Raw genomic sequence first — 23,860 nt, forward strand, 5'->3', positions numbered from 1 at the left:
CGTCGCTAGCCTGTGAGCCTCTAGGGGGCGAGCGCGCGCCGCCGAAGGTGCGCTCCTGCCCCCGCTCATTCCCTAAGCAGTCCGCACGAGTGACCGGCGGACCCGATGTCCGCCGGTCACTCGCGATCTCCCCGTGCAGAGGGAGAAAGGCAGGCGGCTGATGTAAACGAAGCCGCCTGTCATTCTCCCTGATGTAAGAGATACATAGCAGGATCGTATGTGTCTGTGCTTACATCACTAGCCACACCCCTTTACAGTTAAAAGCACGCCCCCTAGGGTCACACTTAACCCCTGCATCACCAATAAAGTTAACCCCTTCCCTGCCAGTTTCATTTTTACAGTAACAGTGCATATGTATAGCACTGATTACTGTAGTAATGTCACTGGTAACCCCAAAAGTGTCGAAAATGTCAGTGAAGGGTCCGATTTGTCCACCGCAATGTCGCAGTCCCGCAAAAAAATCGCAGATCGCCGCCATTACTTGTTAAGAAAAAAAAATAAAAAAATTACAGAAATCTTTCCCTTAGTTAGTAACTGCAATAACTTTTGCGCAAACCAATCAAAATATGCTTTTTGCGATTTTTTTTTTACCAAACATAGGTAGCAGAAAACAAATTGGCCAAAAATGTTAAAAATTTAGATTTTTACATTTTTTTGGGAATTGCATATAAAAAAATGTGAAAAATATTGTTTTTTTTTTTTTAAATTGTCGCATTTTTTTGTTTATAGCGCAAAAAGTAAAAATCACACAGGTGATCAAATACCACCAAAAGAAAGTTTTGTTTGTGGGAAAAAAAGGACATGAATTTCATTTGGGTACAGCGTTGCACGATCGTGCAATTGTCCATTAAAGTCACGCAGTGCCGAATCGCAAAATAGGGCCTGCTCAGGAAGGGGGTAAAATCTTCCGGGGCTTAAAGCGGAGTTCCGGCCACAAAATCGACATAGTCCACCTGAAAAAGAAACAGGTAGCTACGATTTTTTTTTTTTTACTTACCTTGTAATTGCAGAAAAACATACTCACCTTTATTCCACTTCCTCCATCGGCGGCCGCGGCCCACGCCGTCACTTCCGCTTTGCAATGATTCCTGGGAGCTGAACGTCATCGCTCCCAGGAATCAATGCGCCTGCACCGGCCTCGACGTCAGTTCCGGTGCAGGCGCCGTCATACCTTGCTAAACAGCTTCTGGGCATGCCCAGAAGCTGTGCAGGGATGACGCTGCAGACCCGGAAGTGACGGCGGGGCCGGTGCAGGGCATCGTGGGACCGAAGAGGAAGGAAGAGGACGCAGAAGAGGATCGCGCTGGCTTCAAGCTGCCCACACCTGAGATGGCAGCGCTGGAGAAGAAATTTTAAAGGTAAGTATTTCTTCTAAAAGGTAAGTGCGAACCGGTACAGATCAGAGGCTAGCCATTGTGGAATGTACTAGCCCTGACTGTCCCGGGGGTATGTTCATTGAAATTTTTTTTTGTGGCCGGAACTCCGCTTTAAGTGGTTAGAGAGGACCTATCCTGCTTATTTCTATTACAAGGGATGTTTACATTCCTTGTAATAGGAATGAAGGTGATCAAAAAAAAAAAAAATGTTTCAAGGGACAGTGTAACATTTTTTTAAAAAAGGTAAAATAAATAAGAAAAAAAAAATAATTTAAAGCGCCTTGTCTCTCCGAGCTCACGCGCAGAAGTGCCCACATATGTAAAGAGTGTTTAAACCAAACATGTGAGGCATCGCCGCGATCATTAGAGCAAGAGCAATTCTAGCACTAGACCTCCTTTGTAACTCTAAACTGGTAATCTGTAGAAATTTTTAAAGCGTTGCCTATGGAGATTTTTAGGTACCAATGTTTGTCGCCATTCCACGAGCGTGCACAATTTTGCAGCATAACATGTTGGGTATCTTGGCGTAACATTATCTTTCACATTATATAAAGGAATTGCGAAAACTATATTGATTTCTTATTTTTTAAATCAAAAAAGTGTTTTTTTTTTCTTCGAAGAATTGCGTAAGATCGCTGCACAAATACGGCGTGAAATAAAGTATTGCAACAATCTCCATTTTATTCTCTAGGGTCTCTGCTAAAGAAAAAATGTAATGTTTGGGGGTTCTAAGTAATTTACTAGCAAAATATACTGATTTTAACTTGTAAACAAGTGTCAGAAGATTATTAGAATATTGTTTCAATGTGTATTCCCCCCCGGATATGAACTTGGTTCCTTCCTCGTTGTTTTCCTCTGATTAGAGGCCTGTACCAAGTCACTGAGGAAGGTGGCACCGAGTGCGGCCCTCTCCTGTGTCAGGCCGTGTTGTGGGCCTATACCCCGGGGTTGGAGTAGGTCTGTAGTGCGGAGAGGGGGCTGACAGGAACCATGTTTTCCCGACTGTTACGTCCTGGCCGCGGCTTACCGAGAGTTTTACTCGGTCTGGGCCTGGCCATGGCAGCGGCGAGTGTTTCGCAGAGCCCCGGGGAGGAGGACGGGAAGAAGAAAAGGAAAAGCCGGGCAGCCTACGGCACGGCTATAGATAGGAGCCGGGAGTTACTGAGGAGAGTGAAGGTAACCGAGGAGGGCCGCGGACTCCATACACTACAACTCCCAGCATGCTGTGCGTGTGTCCGGGACATGGCGACACTGCACACCTGAGCACAGTCAGGGACTCCTACACACATGATGAACGCTGAAATCAGGCTTCAGGGATCCCTTCTAATGGGCACATTACATTGTATGTGTGGGGAGATGTTTTTATATTGTCATTTGTAGGCAGAGATTACTGCAACATACAAGAAGTATGACTACATGTACATTGGTGGTCATACATGCTTTGATTTTATTATCTGATTGATCAGAACGATTGAATCTGTATGTGGCGGAATAGGCATAATATTCCCTTCTTATAGATTTGGCCTCCTTCCCAATACCGTTTACCTGCACAGGCATTCCATGTATCCCCATTGATGTCTATCGGGACACAAGGGATGCACAGACACCGTGTCCCCATATGACATCCATGTGGGTGCTGGGCCCTCAGCTCACACTCTATCCAGGGCCCCCGCACCAGCAAGGAGGCCATATTGGGACACAGAGGCTTCCTTGAGCTCCAATAGACATCAATGGGGATACATGGGACACCTGTGCAGGTGTTGTACCCCCTGAGGTAATGAACCCTGAGATTGGTTTGATCCAACTTCGTGGATCAGCCAGGGCCAAAAATGATTGATTGTGGTGTATTGATCTGCGGAACTGAGATGCTTTGGTCATGAATTGGATCAAATTCCAATCAATCAGATTGTGAGATTGCATGATGATGCGATCGATGACTTACAATTATATCTTCCAACTATCAATTGAATTCCACTTCCTTGTGTGCCATATTAATCATATGGGTTAGCAAGTATAGATCGATTATTCCAATCAGAAGAGATCAATTAGAAATTAAATCAACCATTTATGGAAGTGCGTATGGCCGCCATTTATGGAAGGGCGTATGGCCGCCATTTATGGAAGGGCGTATGGCCACCATTTATGGAAGGGCGTATGGCCACCATTTATGGAAGGGCGTATGGCCACCATTTATGGAGGGGCGTATGGCCACCATTTATGGAGGGGCGTATGGCCACCATTTATGGAGGGGCGTATGGCCACCATTTATGGAGGGGCGTATGGCCACCATTTATGGAGGGGCGTATGGCCACCATTTATGGAAGGGCGTATGGCCACCATTTATGGAAGGGCGTATGGCCACCATTTATGGAGGGGCGTATGGCCGCCATTTATGGAGGGGCGTATGGCCACCATTTATGGAGGGGCGTATGGCCACCATTTATGGAGGGGCGTATGGCCACCATTTATGGAGGGGCGTATGGCCACCATTTATGGAGGGGCGTATGGCCACCATTTATGGAAGGGCGTATGACCACCATTTATGGAGGGGCGTATGACCACCATTTATGGAGGGGCGTATGGCCGCCATTTACGGAAGTGCGTATGGCCGCCATTTACGGAAGTGCGTATGGCCGCCATTTACGGAAGGGGGTGTATGTCCACCATTTATGGAAGTGCGTATGGCCGCCATTTATGGAAGTGCGTATGGCCACCATTTATGGAGGGGCGTATGGCCGCCATTTATGGAGGGGCGTATGGCCACCATTTATGGAGGGGCGTATGGCCGCCATTTATGGAGGGGCGTATGGCCGCCATTTATGGAGGGGCGTATGGCCGCCATTTATGGAGGGGCGTATGGCCACCATTTATGGAGGGGCGTATGGCCACCATTTATGGAAGGGCGTATGACCACCATTTATGGAGGGGCGTATGACCACCATTTATGGAGGGGCGTATGGCCGCCATTTACGGAAGTGCGTATGGCCGCCATTTACGGAAGGGGGTGTATGTCCACCATTTATGGAAGTGCGTATGGCCGCCATTTATGGAAGTGCGTATGGCCGCCATTTACGGAAGTGCGTATGGCCGCCATTTACGCAAGTGCGTATGGCCGCCATTTACGCAAGTGCGTATGGCCGCCATTTACGCAAGTGCGTATGGCCGCCATTTACGCAAGTGCGTATGGCCGCCATTTACGCAAGGGCGTATGGCCGCCATTTATGGAAGGGCGTAAGGCAGCCCTTGATGGTGGCGCGTGCGGCCTCCCTGGATGGTGGCGCGTGCGGCCTCCCTGGATGGTGGCACGTGCGGCCCCCCTGGATGGAGGCGTGTATGGCCACCATAAGATAGGCTAGCCTAGCCAAGGTTCTGTTAACTCTAATTAATTATTTTATCTTTGCTGGAAGAAATGTATAGAGATTCGGTATGTTTGGATCTGAATCTGAACCCACCTGACTTATTCCTCAAGGATGCTGTCACTGCACACTGCCAATCATACCCGGCTGAGGCAATCCCTGCTCCAGAGCCGCATGTATACACTGTGGGGTAGAGAATGTCTCAGCCGCTTATGGTTGGCAGGATAGGTACGGCAGGTTTGGACTAGGAAATGAACACGCTTGAGCTCATCCTTGGTGGAGATTCCCTGGAGACATTGAATGACTGGTACCAGGTAATGTGAGCTCTGCTGTTTTTGAACCCAATGGGGGACCATTACCTGACAGTTCAAGCTGCATAAACAAGTGACTGATTTCCTGTGTACAGGCCTTAGTGGCTTGATATGGTTCGGGCACATTGACACTTTGCCATGGCGGTGCATTGCGTTAAGGCAGCCTAATTAAATGAATGCACCAGAATGGGCAAAAAAAAAAAATCAAGTTTCCAAAGCAGCACACTACAACGCACAGAAGAAAGGTTCTGTACATTGTGCTACACTGTGATGAATGTGTGTCAAAGGCACACTGGAGTGTAATTCAGCATGAATGGCACCACAATACGTAAAGTCCTGTAACATGTGATGCTATCATATTGAAACAGAGAACTGGAAGTGAGCCGTAAAGCTTATGTATGTAGGATGGTGCATCAGACGTAACCAGGCAACCACATCATATTCTCGCAGTATTTTTTGTGAGGCCACAGTGTGTAATTTACCAACAAGTGTGGTTTGCTATGGAATGTATGCTCCAGTCCAGTGTGCAAATATATACCAGCTAAGAGATGGCATGCCTAAAATAAATTCTTTTCTCCAGTATTTTTAGGTTTTTCTGGCCACTGTTAGCGTTTTTACATGTGCACCTCATTAGAACACAACACATGAAGTATGTCCTGATATTAAAAGTGACTGAAAAAAGTAACCTAAGCAAGCCTTCGCTCATGTTGTAGGGGGGTATGATAGGGACATCTGCAGATATGTGTCCTGTAGCAGTGATACAATCGCATCGCATGATCACATGTTGTTGCTTGGACAGTTTTAAAAGTCGTTAGGGTTATCCCAGACTTCCATTGGTTGTAAAGGCTAAAGGTTTTTTACCTTAAAGTGACAATAAGGCTCGGTTTCCACTACCGCGGCTATGAAGTCGTGCTACTTCTAGCGCGACTTCGTAGCTAAAGTTGTTTGCGGCTTTTAGTGAGACTTGTCCCTCATTATAGAGGGAAGTCGCACTGAAGCCGGCTCAAAAGTAGTGCACAAACTACTTTTGAAGTCGCCGCAACTCAAGTCGCGGCAGTGGAAACGGGCCGAATTGAAAACAATGGCTTTTGACTTGCTGTGCGACTTGACATGTGTCAAGTCGCACTAGTGGAAACCGAGCCTAAAGGTTCGGCTTAAAAAAACAAACCCGTTATACTTACCTACTGCACAGAGCAGCCCCGACCATCTTCTTCTCGGGTCCCCCGCCAGTGCTCCTGGCTCCTCCGCCTTGACCAGTGCACCCTTTAGCAAGCTGCTTGCTTCCGAACCCTGCTCTATGCATCCATAAAACACACAGAGCTGCAGCTCCGCCCCTGCCCCCCACTCTCTCCTCATTGTTTCACTGGCTGTGATTGACAGCAGTGGTAGCCAATGGCTCTCGCTGCTGTTTCAGCCAATGAGGAAAGGAAGTCCCAGGACAGCCGAGGCTTTCCTGCACAACGCTGAATCGAGAGGGGACTCAGATGAGTATTAGGTGGGGCTGTGGGGGGAGCGGCACACAGTAGATTTTTTACCTTCATGCATATGAAGGTAAAAAAAACTGCAGCCTTTACATTCTCTTTAATGCATTCTCTACATTAAGTTAAAAAACATTTTTATGTGCAGCCCCCCCCAGTAAATACTCACCTGAGCCTGATCTTGATCCAGAGCAGCGGTGCTACTTTCTCTCTCACTCCTCACTGGGCTCTCAGTGGGAGCAATGGGAGTCATTGGCTTCTGCTGCTGTCAATCAAATCATGGGGCTGGCTATGGGGGTTACTCATGAGGCAGAAGGATCCCAGGTAGCACCGGCTGGGGACCCCAGAAGAAGAGAATTAGGCTAAATGTACACGGGACGTTTTAAAAAGTCCTTTGAACGCTGAAATTTAACAGCTATTTAAAGGACATTTAAAATGTCTGTTGTGTTGCCTTTGCAGCCGCGTTTGCGCTCAGATCCATTTATAGAGGTCAAAAAATCATTCCCCTTTAAACAGGAAAAACGCAAGCGCTAAACGCGGGTGATCGCGTTCGGTCGCGTTTTGCATTTGAAACGCCAGTAAACACACGTTCTGAACATCCTGAACACAAATAATTGCTTTCCAAAAAAACGACACTGAACTCAACTGCCTGTAAATGACTGTAAACGACTCAGTGTACATGGACAGATAGGATAACATAGAGGAGAGTTCAGGGGCTTCTGAAAAAAACGCCCAACTGCTCCTAAACGTCCGTTTACAAGTAGCTGTGTACATGAGGCCTTAGGCTCCATTCACACCTGGGCGTTTTTGAGTGTTTTTCAGCACCAAAAATGCTCAAAAAAAACATTCTAAAACGCCCAACAAGTATAACCCCATTCATTTAAATGACCCCTGTTCACATCTGAGCGTTTTGCAAAACCCCTGCAGCTGAAAAAAGTACATGAGCTTCTTTTTGGGCTGATTACCAGCGTTTTTGATAGATGTCAATGCCTGCCTCCAAAAACGACTGAAAAAACGCCTGAAAATCGCGGTAAAATTGCGGGAAATAACCGCGCGAAAACGATACGCTCAAGTGTGAATGCAGCCTTAGCGTTGCTTTGTGTAAAACCATTGTACAGAGCAGGTAAGTATACCTTGTTTGTTTTTTTTAAAAAAAAATAAAAAAGGAACCTTAGAGCCGGTTCACATAGGCGCGACCCGACTTGCCGGGGCGACCTGTGAAGTCGCGGTGCGCAGCTCGCACCGCGACCTCGGAGCGGCATGCACGGACTTCATATCATTGAAGTCAATGCAGGTTGCTCCAGGTCGCCCCAAAGTAGTACAGGACCCTTTTTCTAAGTCGGAGCGACTTGTGTCGCTCCTATTAGAATGGGTCCTGTGCTACTCTATGGCAGGCGACCCACGGCGACTTGTCAGGCGACCAGGTCGCCTGACAAGTCGCCCCAGTGTGAACGGGGTCTTACAATCTCTTTTGCGGTACGGCATATTGCATGTGATTTGCACAGGAATCGCACCGCATTCCTGTGCAAATCACATGTGATGTCTGTGAGATTTAAGCTATTAATTTGTATGGTTCAATATGTACCGAATCCGCACAAAGAAGGTGCAGGACCCTTTTTTTTTTGTTTTCCCACACACGGGAAACGCATTGCATGGGTGTTCACACCCATGTGATTCGATTCTGTCAATCGGCACTGCATTTTGCAAATCGTTTTGAGGTGTCGGTAGCTTAACAATGACACCCGCTGTGGTTTGCATGAACACCGTATGATTTCATAGCAGTGTGGGAAACACACAGGATAGGCTGCATTTCCCACACAGCATATATATATGAACCAAGTCTAAAAATGAACCTTCTACTGTTTAGTAGACATTCACACCTGATTCCACTTCCTTTCTGTGTGCTGTGTGGGAGGGGATGCCTGCTACAGTTACATGTTCTGTCCCAATGTTTCAGTTAGAGAAAGTCTAAGTTACACTAGATGTAAAAAAAAGGCCTGTAACTGTACACTGTGTGTGCGAATGAACTCTAGAAGTGGCCCTTTCACTATGAGGTCCAAAGAAAACGTAATCCCTGGAATTTATAAAGAATGTCTAATTCACCCTTTACAATTCCAATGCACCTCCTTGTGACAAATGTCAGTGTGAGCGACAGATTCATGTGCCTATTGTGCACAGGTACATGAATGTGGAGCATGCACAGAGTGTGGAGGTTCACTGAGACCAGAGTGCCCATATGGACACGCCAACCTCAGTTTAGGAGCACCACTCCCTGTTACTGAAGCTGTTGCAGAGAGAGCACAGAAAACGGGGAGTTTTCTACCTGGGGGCAGAGCCCGATGGGGATTTACAGAGAGCCTGCTATTGGCTAAAGCAGGGGTCTCCAAACGTGATAAACAAAGGCCCAGTTTACTGTTCTTGAAGCCTTTAAGGGGAGCACACTGTGGCCAATGGGAGTGGAAAATGTCCTGGTGTCAGTGAACAATGCCCCCATCTTTGGTATTAGGGGGAGGAATAGTGCCCCAATATTGGTGCCAGTGGGAGGAATAGTGTCCCATCATTGGTGTCAGAGGGAGGAAGTGTGTCAGAGGGAGGAATAGTGTCCCATCATTAGTGTCAGAGGGAGGAATAGTGTCCCATCCTTGGTGTCAGTGGGAGGAATAGTGCCTTATTATTGGTGTTCGTGGGAGGAATAGTGCCCCTATCATTGGTGTCAGTGGGGGGGGGGGTGGGGGGATAGTGCCGCTATCATTGGTGTCAGTGGGGGGGGGGGGTAGTGCCCCTATCATTGGTGTCAGTGGGAGGAATAGTGCCCCATTGTTGGTGTCAGTGGGAGGAATAGTGCCCCATTGTTGGTGTCAGAGGGAGGAATAGTGTCCCATCCTTGGTGTCAGTGGGAGGAATAGTGCCTTATTATTGGTGTCAGTGGGAGGAATAGTGCCCCTATCATTGGTGTCAGTGGGAGGGGGGGGGAGAATAGTGCCCCATTATTGGTATCAGTGGGAGGAATAATGCCCCATTGTTTGTCAGTGGGAGGAATAGTGCCCCATCATTGGTGTCAGTGGGAGGCGTCAGTGGGAGGAATAGTGCCCCATCATTGGTGTCAGTGGGGGGAATAGTGCCCCATCATTGGTATCAGTGGGAGGAATAATGCCCCATTGTTGGTGTCAGTGGGGGGGAATAGTGCCCCATCTTTGGTGTCAGTGGGGGGGAATAGTGCCCCATCATTGGTATCAGTGGGAGGAATAATGCCCCCATCATTGGTGTCAGTGGGAGGAATAGTGCCCCATCATTGGTGTCAGTGGGAGGAATAGTGCCCCATCATTGGTGTCAGTGGGAGGAATAGTGCCCCATCGTTGGTGTCAGTGGGAGGAATAGTGCCCCATTGTTGGTGTCAGTGGGAGGAATAGTGCCCCATTGTTGGTGTCAGTGGGAGGAATAGTGCCCCATTGTTGGTGTCAGTGGGATGAATAGTGCCCCATTGTTGGTGTCAGTGGGAGGAATAGTGCCCCATTATTGGTGTCAGTGGGAGGAATAGTGCCCCATTATTGGTGTCAGTGGGAGGAATAGTGCCCCATTATTGGTGTCAGTGGGAGGAATAGTGCCCCATTATTGGTGTCAGTGGGAGGAATAGTGCCCCATTGTTGGTGTCAGTGGGAGGAATAGTGCCCCATTGTTGGTGTCAGTGGGAGGAATAGTGCCCCATTATTGGTGTCAGTGGGAGGAATAGTGCCCCATCATTGGTGTCAGTGGGCGGAATAAAGTGGCAGAAATGATGCCTCATTGCTGACAATGGGGGGAGTATTACCAAAAGAGCCAGATAAAAGCAAGCAAAGGGCCACATCTGGGCCCGGGCCGCAAAATTTAGAGACCACTGGGTTAAAGAATCCACCTATTGCCTGCTGTCATTTACAAGGTGAGAGCAGACCTGATGAGGAAGTAGTGTCACCGCTTCCCCCATCAGGCCCTGCCCACAGCAGCGTCTTTGTTTGTTAGGAGGTTGTGGGCTGTGGTGTGACGCAGAGAGGGTAGCAACAGCATATTTGCCACTCTGCTACACTGTGGACAGGGACAGACACTCTGCCTGTCTCTGTACGCCAATGTAGAGTAGGTCTTAATTATCTTCAGTTTAGTTATCTACAGACTGGAGGGAATTATTTTTGAATTTTGTTGCATTGATAGCACCTCTTTGTAAAAATGGCACTATTAAGAACTACCTGAATCTGCTGCATGTGTCAGTAACATTTCCGAAATGGGCAGCAGATATTTTCAAATTTGGCGCCAACCATTTTAACGGGCCATTGCATCAAAAAAACTCTCATTATTTCTTTGAAAATTTCCTCCAATGTCTGTTTCCAATTTGCAGCCAAACTGGGATAATATCAAATTTTACATTTGTTATTTGTTCTCATGCACGTAGTTAGGCCCATTTCACACAGTAGAGTCCGTCGGCGGACTCCGTTTTTCTCGGATAGGGTTTCCATCCGTACTTATTTGACAGACATGCCTCCGCTGACATCCGATGGATGGGGCATCTGCTCAGATCCGCCTGAAAAGCGGACAGGCAGATCTGAACGGTCCGCCTGTGTGAAAGGGGCCTTAAGCTTAAAAACTTGTTTTAAAATTGTTGCTTATGATACTCTTTTTTTGATAAATTCAGCCCTGAAAAATCCTACTTAATTCTCTTTGATAATGAGAGGGCTGGCCATAAACAGAGCGGTAATAATCCCAAAAGCAAACATTTATTATCAATAGGAATAGTGCCCCACCATTGGTGATGTGATGGCTCCATAACTTCTTTTTTCTGGCTTTTTTCCCCTTTATGTTCACCTGGTGATACAGACAGTAAGTCTGTTGTTTTTCCAAAAAACAAGCTCCCCTGTAAATGTATCAGTTAGAGGGTTGAGACAAACCATTTACCAGTGCGGAGAGAGAGAGGGGTCCAGTCCCAGGAAAGCCTACACAGGTCGTGAGTACTGAGGATTGCCTAGAGTCAGAGGGGACCACTCCGGAAGAGGTTCTGGGATCCAGTGTCGGCTAGCTGCAAAGGAGGTACCTAGGTTGAGGACCCTGAAGTAGCAGAGGGAGGTACATAGTCAGTGGACCCTGAAGAGTTACAGTCAAGGGGGCATCTGCATCTGGGCCCTGAATTGTAAAGAGTGTGTCAGTTGCAAGTATAGATTTGCAGAGTTCTACTTCATACTACCTCAAGCTGGCCAAAGCGGGGGACAGTATTCAGTGAATTGTACAGCATAACAGTTTCAGGAGTTCTACAGTTTCACAATCCTGGATCTTCTGGACTTTCAGTTGAGGATTCAGCACTTCTATCAAGTTGCAGTGTGTACTCAGTGTTAGTGAGCCTTGGCTGGCGTCAAGGAAGCACCAACGGGCATTTTCAGGATCGAAGTCCCAATTGTAATTAGTTTGAGCCTAAAGGAGTATCCCACTCATTCCCTTCTCCCATCTCCTTTAACTTATAATAAAAACCACAAACAAAGATCCCAGAGTTGTCGTTGCTTCAGTTGTCACACCCAGGGACTCAGCTCACGTGGGCTGGGGAGGTTACCGGTACTTATGGCAGACCCACATCAGGCCACAGGCCTGGAAACCTTGCTACACAAATGTAGCAGAATTTCCAGCCATTGTGCTGGATGTTGGTCTGCCAGGGTTACCGCTAGCAACAACAGCACATTTAAGCATGTTCTCCAAGTGTGAGCACTGAGACAAGAAACAGTCCAGCATCTTTGGTTTTTGTATTTATTTTTGGAACTTGGATGGGAGAAGGGAATGAGTGGGATACTCCTCTGACTCGACTATACACAATGTAATGGTACAACTGAGATAAATGCCTCTTGACGCTGACTTAACGCTGGCTGAATGCCGGTCAACGCCCGTTGGCGCGAGTGAACTCTATCTTGCTGTCTGTGGACTTGAACTTACTTCTGACACTTTCTTGTGACTCAAAAGTCCTTTATACGGCTACCTTTAGCCTTCCTGTCTGAGGTAGCTACTTGTAACACTGCTGCAACTCTTAACACTTCAGGGCCCGCATCGGCACCCTTTCTCATAGAATTCTCTTCAGGGCTTAGACTCTGGCACCCCCTTTTAGGCTTCCTCCTGGTTAGCTGGCTCCTGGAGTGGTCTCCTATCCTTGGCAGACCCCAGGGCAGTTCACAGTTCTCACAACTCTGCTTTCCTGGAAACTCCAGCCCCAACAGCTCCGCACGGTCCTCGGCACACTGGATCACTCTCTGCAGCTCAGCTCAACCTTCCGTCCTCTAGGCCGACCGCCGAGGACACCTTTCCTCACACCGACAGGAGGAGAGACAGCCGTCACCCTCCTCCTGGGACTCCCCGCCAAAGATGCTGGGTTATGTGCTCCCTCAAACTTATACCCCATCCCAGGATGCATTGCGGCATATTCTGCCCTCTCTGGGATAGATACAAGCCCTGGTGTGCCGTTGGTCAGGTTTCCTCCACTGCCCAATGAGAGCCCTCATTGGACATAGTGGGGCGACTCCCCAAACTCAACAGTCACACCTGAAAGCACATGACAGCCTAGCTGAACAATTAGGGCCCCCTGATAAGCAGACAGGGCCACCCATATACTTTTCCTTGCACCCACCTAGGAGGGTGCTACACAAGTTAAAATCCAATATTTTTTTGCTAGAAAATTACTTAGAATGCCCAAACATTATGTATATATATTTTTTTTAGCACCCTAGAAAATAAAATGGTGGTCGTTGCAATATTTTATGTCACACTGTATTTGCGAAGAGGTCTTTCAAATGCATTTTATTGGGCAAAAATACACTTCAATGAATTAAAAAAAAGGAAAAACTAAACCGTAAAGTTAGCCCAATTTTTTGGTATGATGTAAAAAGACGATGTTAAGCTGAGAATTGGGATCTTTATTCTAGGCAAAAAAAATCCAGATTCTCATTTTATCCAGAATCATGCAGCTCTAGAGTGCCGGGAGAAATCCCTGCATACCAATCACTTGTGTGGATGCGAGGATCTGTGATATATCCAACTCAACTCTAAACTTGTTCAGAAAGACTTGTAGTCTGCCATGACATCTTCTCCCATGGGACATGTACAAGGTAGGCAAGTCGTATGAATTGGAACACATTCCTAACATATAATGGGGTTTTCTCACATCTGACTGGCAAACTGGAAATAAAAGATTGCATAGCTATCTTTCTGGCCACACGTGTGTTAAAACTTGGCCATGTTGCTGATCCCCTGCCTCATCAATGACATCATCCGTGGGTTGTTACTCCTTTCATTGTCCAATCAGCAGGATGAGATTCTTGATCTCAAATTTAAAAACAAAATCTCCTTTTATGGCATATTTCATTAAACTGAACTGAGGGGTTAAACGCTGTGACTCCTGCTGAGAGCAGATAATGAGAAGATGAAAGGGGCAGGATGGCAATTGTAACCACTTTTATTTTTACAGATGACGGCTTTCATTGAGGAACAGACAAAGCTTCTATTATTGCTCTAATATGACAACACACAAAGATACTGTGTACAGAGATTCTAGGTACCTCGTAGAAGTTTCATGAAGGTCACAAATAAGGAATAAATATGAGGACAGCTTCTACCTGTATTTAGAGGAAGCCACGAAATCAAACATTTTTATAACGCTTTTCCATCTACTGTATATTCTTTTCTTGCTCTATTCGTCCATACATGGCTTAAGCCTCGTACACACGTGTCAAAATTCGGCAGGGAATTTTCGTCCAATGATTTTCGGCTTGTTAGTATGATGCTTCCGACAACCGATTCCGACTTTTCGGCCGAAAAAAATCTGGTGTGCAGGCTATAAAATTTTTGTCCTCTGTCAAAACAACGGCCGATTTTCGTTCAGTCAGTACAGATTTCCACAGGGAAAAATCTTATGAGCAAGACTGGGCATGCTCAGAGAAGAAAGAACACAAAGCAATCCAACACATGACATCACTTCTGAAGTAGAATTTTGTCGGTCGACAAAAGTCCAGTGCAGTCTAGGCACATTCCAACCAACAATACGCAACTCTGGACAAAAGACGGACGACCGGTCGGTGGAAAATCGTTCCATGTGTACTAGGCTTTAAAGAGGTAGACTCCTTTTCACCAGTGTTGGGATACAGGGTGAGAGCTTCGGAGTGGCTTGCACCCCATGAGCCCTCTTTAGGGTTACACCTATTGGGTATTTTAAAACCTGGTTTCATCACAATTCCCAAATAATGTGTAGTTACTTTAAAGGGATATTAAAGCTTTCTTTTTTTCTTTTTATTTTGAAATAATAAATATATATTTGCCTTCTCTGTGTAGTGATTTTACACAGAACAGCTCTGTCCCCGACTGGCGTTCCTGGCTCCTCCCACTTGAGCAGTGCCCCCAGAGAAAGCCGCTTGCCCTGGGGGGCACCGCTGCATGTTTGCTCCCAAGCCACTGCTCTGTGTCTATAAGGCTGGCCATACATTATACAATTTTCTTTAGATTTAAGCCCCGTACACACATACCGAATGTCGGCCGAACGAGCGGCTGTCTTTTGTCCGGTGCTGTCTTGTCGGTTGAAAAGTGCAAAAGACTGCACACGAATTTTGTCCGCCGACTACAGCCGACTGCAGAAGTGATGTCATGTGATGGTTAACTTTCCGTGTGTTTTTTCTTCTCTGAGCATGCCCAGTCTTGCTCATCTGCTGTTAGTCGGCCGAATTCTGTACTGACTGGCGAACAATCGGCCGTTCTGGTGACGGCCAACAAAAATTTTATAGCCTGCACACCCGATTCTGTTCGGCCGAAAAGTCGGAGTCGGTTGTCGGAAGCATCATACTAACAAGCCGACAATCGGCCGATCGTTCGGCAGCCGAATATTTACGGCTGACAATCGCTAAGTGTGTACGGGCCTTTACTTTCAACAATGTAGCACAAAGGCCTGCCTAATAGGATACAATTGAAAGTGTTGTTTAGTTTTGACCTTGATTTTTGGTAAATCTAACAGAAAATTATACAAGAAAATTGAAAATGTATGACCAGCCTATGACCAGCCACTGCTCATCAGCCCCCCCCCCCCCTGCAATCTCCTCATTGGCTCCCTGGCTGTGATTGACAGCAATGGGAGCCAGTGGGCTCCTGCTGCTGTGTCAACCAATCAGGAGGGAGAGTCCCATACAGCCGACGCTATCGTGAACATCGCTGGTTCAGAGGGGGGGATCAGGTAAGGAATGGGGGGAGGGGGGGGGTGCTGCATGCAGAAGGTTTTTTACTTTCATGCATAGAAGGTAAAAAATCTTCAGCCTTTAGAACCACTTTAATAGCTCCTTGAGACAGATTGATGCTGTCAGCATGCAAAGTCTTCAGTACCATTCGATATCTGTGCATCACCAGACATAACCAGCAATGCCAAAAACACCAGCAGTAATATCTAAGGAAGTCTCTCTGAAAGCCATTAAAAATAACAGGAGAGAATGTTTCCCAGTTTAATATTAGAGTGGGATTATATACCATATACACTCAGGCAAGCCATCTGTATTTTGGCCAGTGATCAAGAGAAGGCATTCCATGGCCCATATCTTTCCTAAAGGAGATATAAGAACGTCCAGGACTATTAAAAGGAATATATCTTCTTTCAATATTTTTTTTTAGATGTTCATATAAACGAGGAGATCATCCTTATATAAATAACTCTACATATGCACATAAATGTTTTAAATACCATCATTGTGTGTATAGTTTGTAATTATATAAGAGCATGGGGGCAACCATATTTGCTCAGTACGCTTTACTGCTGCTTCTCAGCCTAACAGCTTTTGAGATAAGATATCTGCGCATGGGAAACGTATTGTTTTCAGAGTGTCAGCCCACTCATGGACATACATTGTGGAAAGCTGCACATTCCCTTTTATGCCAGCAATTTGTTAATTTTTCTTAAAGGAGAAGTATAGCCAAAGCTACTCTGGCTGTACTTCTCGTGGGGATCACAGAAGTGCAGTTCTTTCTGCACTCCTATGACCCATTTTCAGCCCACAGCAGGCTAAAGTCTATTATAGGCTGAAGTCACTTAGCTGGTCCAGGCTCGGGAGAGAAGAGATCCTGACTTTACAATCAGGATCCACCCAGATGCCTGGACTGGCAGCTGGCTCAGCCTCTCAGTGATCCACAGGGAGACTGAGCTAGCCACCCACTCCTCAGCCTGGAGCACCAGTGAGCACTGGAGGAGCAGAGAGCTGGAGACGGACCGTCAAGGGCTCTCTGCTTGCTGAAGACTGAGAACTGGGCGATCAGTGGTCTTTGAACGCTCAGTTCTCAGTCTTTTGCTAGTTATACACGGTACAAATTTGCACGATTCCCCCATCAACACAGTGTTGATGGGAATCCCTCCTGCTTAATCATTGTGTTAGCTAGGTGGGGATGGCTTCCCAGAAGACAGTGATTATTGCTAGCCGCTATACCAGCCACTAGCAATGGACTGTTTGAATCTTGGCCAGTTCCTGCTGAACCATTCCAGCTGATACATTCGAACCACATATGGGCAGGCTGGTTGTACCCAAGTTGATCGATCGATAGATAAACCTGTTACATTCAGCTGGCCCATACGTGGTTTGAATGTATCAGCAGGAACTGGCCAAGATTCGAACAGTCTATGACTGGCCTTAGAAGCAGTGGGGGACAGATGGCAGCATCAGATCAATGCTGCAACCACCTAGGTGAGTATAAATGTTCATTTTTCTTGAAACCCCATACTTCTCTTTTAAACGTACAAGTTTAATTTATGATATCACTGACCATACAGTATACTTTCCCATCATCCCTTTAAAGTTGTAAACGTCAGGGGTGTTTCATAGTCTTCCCAGTCATGTGATCACTATGATAGGCTGTCACAATGATCATGTGATCAAGAGCGCATCCTATCAGCTCTTGATCGGTGACCCGGAGCTTTCGGTGATAGCGTGGTCACATTGCTGGGGGTACGCAATTTATCATTATTTTCTCCTCATTATCTTTCTCCTCATCTTGTTGAAATAGCAGTTATCAGATGACAGTCATCTCATTGGTGTGGGTACCTTTGCTGAAAAAGGACTTGCTAAAGGATACATTTTTCTTTTGTGACTTTTTTAGCTCATCTTCTTTTTTTTTTTTCCATGTAGGATGAGGTGGGATCTCCAGGAATAGTGGTGGGTGTGTCTGTGGATGGTGAAACTGTTTGGACAGAAGGTAAGTGTGTTTAGAATACTACTGTGTAATTCATGAATGATCTGAGCATTATGTAAGAGGTGATAGTCTGGAGACAAATCTCTTTAGTCCCTTTGTGTGCACAAAACACAATATCAATAGGCTTTTCTGTTATGAAAACTGACTGCTTCAATAAAAAGCTACACAAAGCTCATTTGTCTTCATGCAGGTGTATCATGAAAGCTTAGACAAAGATAATTTGCACTTGCAGTATCTAATATTATTTCATATTTAGTTAGTCTGGTTGCAAAAATGTCATTGTCCTGATCAGATATCTATGTTGTCAGTGTAAACACTTCTAAACCCATGTTATAATGGTTCTGTTTATTTTCCCCAGCCAATGACATTGTACATGATGTACATTTGATGTACTTTGCCTTTGAAAGGAAAGTGATGTGCATTATATTGTCTTGTATGAAAGACATTCTGGTGACCATGAGACAATTGGGTTGATTTACTAAAGGAGTACAGCGTGCTTACTTTGCAAAGTAAGTTTTCACTTTGGAAGAGAATGTGGTGAAAAATCCACTTTGCAAAGAATACCTAATCGTATGCAAGGAAAATATAAAAAAAAACAAAACACAGGATTTTGCCTGCATGTGTGTGATAGGATGATTGAAGTATGCAGAGCTTTATTGCATTCACCAAGCTAAGTGAAAATTCTCTTGCAATGTGCGAAAGTAGACAGCATATACTCCTTTTAGTAGACCAACCCCAATGACTAAATAAAGACCAGTGTGCAACTTCTGTGCAATCCCGACCCATCTAATACAGACACAAGTCTGACTTTGTTTTAAGCATGGCTGTATTTATACAAAAATCTAATTCAAGAGCAGGCAACAGACAGCAAATGCTTACTTTGTACAGCAGCTATTCTATTTCTTTGCATATAGTGTTCACAGCCTACTTCGCTGCAGCTTAACCACTTTACCACCGGAGGATTTTGCTGTCTTACGTCCAGGCCACTTTTTGCGATTCGGTACGGCGTTGCATGCGCGGTCATGCAACGCCGTACCCAAACTAAATTTACGTCCTTTTTTTCCCACAAACGGAGCTTTCTTTTGGTGGTATTTGATCACCTCTGCGCTTTTTATTTTTTGCGATATTAATAAAAAAATGCGAACATTTTGAAAAAAATAACAATATTTTTCTACTTTGACAGTTAAAAAATATCCAATATATTAAAATTTTGTTATATATTTAGGCCAAAATGTATTTAGCTACATGTCTTTGACAAAAAAATTCTCAATGAGCGTATTTTTAACCGCTTTAAGACCGGAAGATTTTACCCCATTCCTGACCAGGCCATATTTTGCGATTCGGCACTGCGTTATTTTAACGGACAATTGCGCGGTCGTGCGATGATGTACCTAAATTAAATTTGTGTCCTTTTTTTTCCCCCACAAATAGAGCTTTCTTTTGGTGGTATTTTATCACCTGTGCGATTTTTACTTTTTGCGCTATAAACAAAAAAAAGCGACAATTTTGAAAAAATAACAATCTTTTTCACATTTTTTTTATATGAAATTCCCCCCCCCCCAAAAAAATGTAAAAATCAAATTTTTTTTTTAACATTTTAGGCCAATTTGTTTTCTGCTACATATTTTTGGTAAAAAAAATCGCAATAAGCGTATTTTGATTGGTTTGCGCAAAAGTTATCGCAGCTACTAACTATGGGAAATTTATGTAATTTTTATTGTTTTTTTTTTTTTTTTTAACTAGTAATGGCAGCGATCTGGCGACAATCTGCGATTTCATTTTTTTTTGCGGGACTGCGACATTGCGGCAGACAGATCGGACCCTTGACTGACATTTTTGACACTTTTGGGGGTACCAGTAACATTACTACAGTAATGTGTGCTATAAATATGCACTGTTACTGTAAAAATGACACTGGCAGGGAAGGGGTTAACTTTTATTGGTGATCAAGGGGTTAATGTATGCCTGGTGCTTACTAACGTGTGTGGGGGGAGGGGACTGAGTGACACAGGCACAGATCGCAGGTTCAGCTATGCTGAATCCTGCAATCTGTCCCTGCCTGTCATTTAGGGGACCCGCCCGCTTTGTTTACACAAGCGGGCGGATTTCCACACCCGATCCCCGACGATCGGGGAAGAGCGGCGGTGATCACCGCCTCTCTTCCCCTGGCCCAACTCCCGTTGTGACTGAAAACAGCGGGAGCAAGTCTCCGGCGGCGCACGCGCTGCCCACAGGGGGAGCAGTCCAGCGACGTAGGTCTACGTCGCTGGACGATATCGAGCCGCTTTGCCGCAGTATGGTCAACGTGACCGGTCGGCGAGTGGTTAAGAGTAACGGGCTGGTTCTGCCTAAGACTGTCACTGCCTTTGAATAAGCAAGTGACAAAAAGTCAGAAATTCTGATCTACTTATGTGTTTAGTGACTCAAAATGTATTGAAGTCACTGGATCAACATGGACGTCAGGCAACTAGCATTTTCAGAATCAGTGGTCAGCAGCTGCATTTACATAGCTTTCTCAATACAAATTTCCTGTACACTGGATTGTCAGTTGACATCTTTGACCTATGAGGATCATGACCACTCAGCCAGTGTTCTGGCGGGGAGAGGGGGGGCATCCCCTGTCCCGCTGTCAGAACACAATAGCACAGCTGGGGAGATTGTCTCCTAACATCACACGGTTAGTACAGCGGCTCCTCCTGAGCTGTCAGTTTTTTTTAACTATAGTGTGCTCTAGGCATAAGGCCCGTGTTAAAGGATAAGTTCACCTTTGGGAACATGTTACAATAGGGTGGAACATGTTACATGATTACGATCCTGCACCCGCTTAGCGATCCTCGCACTCTCTGTGACAGAAGTTCCCTGTACTAGCTTTCACTTTTTGAAAACAGCGCAGGTGTGTGGGGCACCGCCCACAGGGCCACATCATTCATACACAGAGCCCTCTGTATGAATGAACTGAAGTCCTGACGTCCTTTGCGGCTGTCCGCTTGTAGTTTTCAATTAACTACCATGGCGTTGTGGTAATTCATTGATTCTTCCTGTCAGAATGTATCGGTTTCCTCATACAAGGTACGAGGAATCAGATACACTGACAGGTCCACAAGAGACCTGCATGGCATCAGCAATCTGCTGATCGCTGGTGCAATGCTTTACAGGCTCCTGCAATGAAAAATAATACATTTTACTTTTTTTTTTTACCTGCAAAAAAATGTGCATTTATTTTTTTTTTTAAAAAAAGTAAACCTATCCTTTAACCTCCCTAGTGGTATTCCTGAGTGTGGCTCGGGGTTAACTTTCAGTAGCAAAAGCAGTAACCCCGAGCCACACTCAAGATTACCCCAAAATGTTACTCCCCTTCCCTGCGATCCCCCGCCGTCCTCACTGTCTCTCCGCACTCTGTGCACGGCCGATGCAGCCACTTGCCTTCTGGTTCCCTTCCCTGCGAGCGTTGCGAGGCAGGGGGGTGGAACCAGTGGCAATTTCAAAAGTGTAAATACACAAATGATACAAAGCTTTGATCCTAATGGATTACACTGTATCATACCATTTCACCACAGGATTTCACCTGGTGACTTTTCCAGTGCCCTGCCTGTGCTTTTTCAGTGATTTGTGCCTGGAAAATAGAGAACGACCATGGCGTCTAATAAGCGTTTTTTTTTTTGCGCAAAATCGCTTTTAGATGAACTGGAAGACAACGAAATGGAGTTACTTGAAGAACTGAGCGATAACGATTCGGGGGAAAATTTGTCATTGGGTATGGAAAGTGACGACATTGACGATTCTGATGTCTTTCTGGCACATAATTTGTGGAATTTGGGAAGTATATCAAATGATTCTTCAGAATTTCCAATGGAGCTATGTGCCAGAAAGAGACATCAGAATCATTGCTGTCGTCACTTTCCGTACCTGATGACGAATTTTCCCACGAATCGCTATCGCTCAGTTCTTCAAGTAACTCCATTTTGCTTTCTCTGCTTTCCAGTTCGTCTAAAAGCGCTTTTGCGCAAAAAGAACGCTTTTTGGACGCAATGGTCGTTCTCTATTTTCCAGGCACAAAGAACTTGAAAAGCGTAGACAGAGCACTGGAAAAGTCACCAGGTGAAATCCTGTGGTGAAATGGCATGATACAGTGTAATCCGTTAGGATCACAACTTGGTATTGTGTCATTTAGTGTATTTACATTTTTGAAATTGCCACCGGTTTCACCCCCCTGCGTCGCAACATTCGCAGGGAAGGGAACCGGAAGACAGGTGCCAGCATCGGCCGAGCACAGAGCGGGGAGAGAGTGGGAGGACGGTGGGGGATCGCAGGGGAGGTGAGTTTTAAAATATAAAACAGATTTCCATGCAAAACAATGTACCACTTTTAGCACTGAAATCCTGACATAATCAGACCGCCAGGGAAGTTAAAGCTGTCACATGATACAGACATTTTCTGCAGTATCTCAGCAGTAGATGGAGGAGATTATGCATTATTGGACAATTTAGTTTATTATTTGTTTTGTTCTTCTGCACTAGTAAGTTAGAATAAATATACACATATACTGTATGGCACCATACATACTGTATGTCCATTAACATGCTGATATGCATTCATGTAATATACATTCATTCATATAGATTTATACACACCTATATGCTCTCATACTGTTTACACAGTCAAAATTACATTGATGTAGACCTATCACAGCCTCGTCACTCCAGTCCTAGGTGTGAGCAGAGTAGGTAGCAGGTCCTCAATTTACTGCTTCTGTTGCAGTCAGAAATTTTGCATGACGGGGCCTTCCCTGCTACATCATGGCATGGCTCCCTCCCTAGGACACACAAGAATGCCCCATAATGTATCACTACTCATGGCTCATGCAGCCAGGTATCTGCAGTAGGGAATGGAGACTATGTTGCTTGCTCTTACTTGCACCACCCCTAATGTCTGCAGCATATTTCAATATTATTGACCCGCAAAAGCGTGCCTGTAACCCAAAATAAGGTCATGACTTCTGGGATACAAACATTGCACTTATGACAAGATTTCCAAAGGTCCTTCACGAGTGATCTAAGTGGTCATGATTAGATGATTTATAAACATTCATAAAATAACCTACATCGCATTGCCAGCTGTACTCTGTTCCCATAGGGCTTGGGTTTGCTGATGTGGAGAACCGGATTCCATGTTCAACAGACAGTGTCATGCGTGTAGCCAGTATCAGCAAGTCTTTTACTATGACGGCAGTGGCCAAGCTTTGGGAGGAGGGTCGGCTAGATCTAGACGCACCAGTGCAGAAGTATGTACCGGAGTTCCCAGAAAAGGAGTTTGAAGGTGAAAAGGTGTGAAAAGTCACAAGGATATATATATTCTCATTGCAATAATGTTGTAGCTTCTCAACTTTGAGTCAAGGCTTATTATTGGCAGTCAATCATACTTTTTTATAGGGCAGAAGTATATGTTTATCATATAAATTAATATTAAAATGGTTATACTGATAGGTAACTAGACTCTGTTGCTTTGTTCATTTTGGGCAAAGTGACAGAGTCTCTTAAAATCCCCTTTTTGTCATTGTCACTTTCAGCATACTCTCCTTCTGTTCTTATGTTCAATTGGAGTCTGTGTAAACTCTGTGTTGGACGATGTTTAAAGCTGATTTAATGAAGACGACGACTCCCTCATATTACAGTGTTCAGGCCCAAACATTACATACTGGGAGGAGGGAGGTTTTACGTTCCCCCAATACATGTCATATATATATATATATTAGGGATCGACCGATTATCGGCAAAGCCGATCTATCGAGGGCCGATATGCACTTTCCCCGATATATCGGAATGGGCGGGGTGGCCAATATTAACAATATTTCGGAAAGTGCTTGTACCGGAGTGATGCCTGCACCCAGAGGCATCTCCCTGGTACCGGCGTGCATAGCTGTCCATAGCCGACGGTCGGCTGTCTTGTAATGACAACTGATGTGGCTGAGAAGCCGCTCGACTGTCATTACAAGGAGCGAGAGGGGACGTCCCGCCGCCTTCCGCGGCTCGCTTGGGTCTCCCGTCTCACCGGGAGACCCAGGCAACCAGCCTGCACGACCACCGAAGACCCGATCAAAGCCGCATTCGGCTCTGATCGGGTCTCCATGCAAAACC

The 23,860-nt window shown here is 45.6% G+C and overlaps 1 protein-coding gene across 1 annotated transcript in view; it reads left to right on the forward strand.

Annotated features, from left to right (window-relative positions):
* The first annotated feature begins 2,284 nt into the window (after positions 1 to 2,284).
* Positions 2,285 to 23,860, forward strand: part of LACTB (lactamase beta) — a 63,126-nt gene continuing 41,550 nt past the window's right edge. The window contains exons 1-3 of the mRNA XM_082255271.1: positions 2,285 to 2,552; positions 17,663 to 17,729; positions 22,860 to 23,050. Coding sequence (XP_082111397.1) covers positions 2,367 to 2,552; positions 17,663 to 17,729; positions 22,860 to 23,050 — 444 coding nt within the window. The 5' untranslated portion in view covers positions 2,285 to 2,366. The remainder of the gene's footprint in view (positions 2,553 to 17,662; positions 17,730 to 22,859; positions 23,051 to 23,860) is intronic.

Source organism: Pelophylax lessonae (assembly GCF_965119305.1).
Source record: "Pelophylax lessonae genome assembly, chromosome: 4".
NCBI classification, from domain to species: domain Eukaryota; kingdom Metazoa; phylum Chordata; class Amphibia; order Anura; family Ranidae; genus Pelophylax; species Pelophylax lessonae.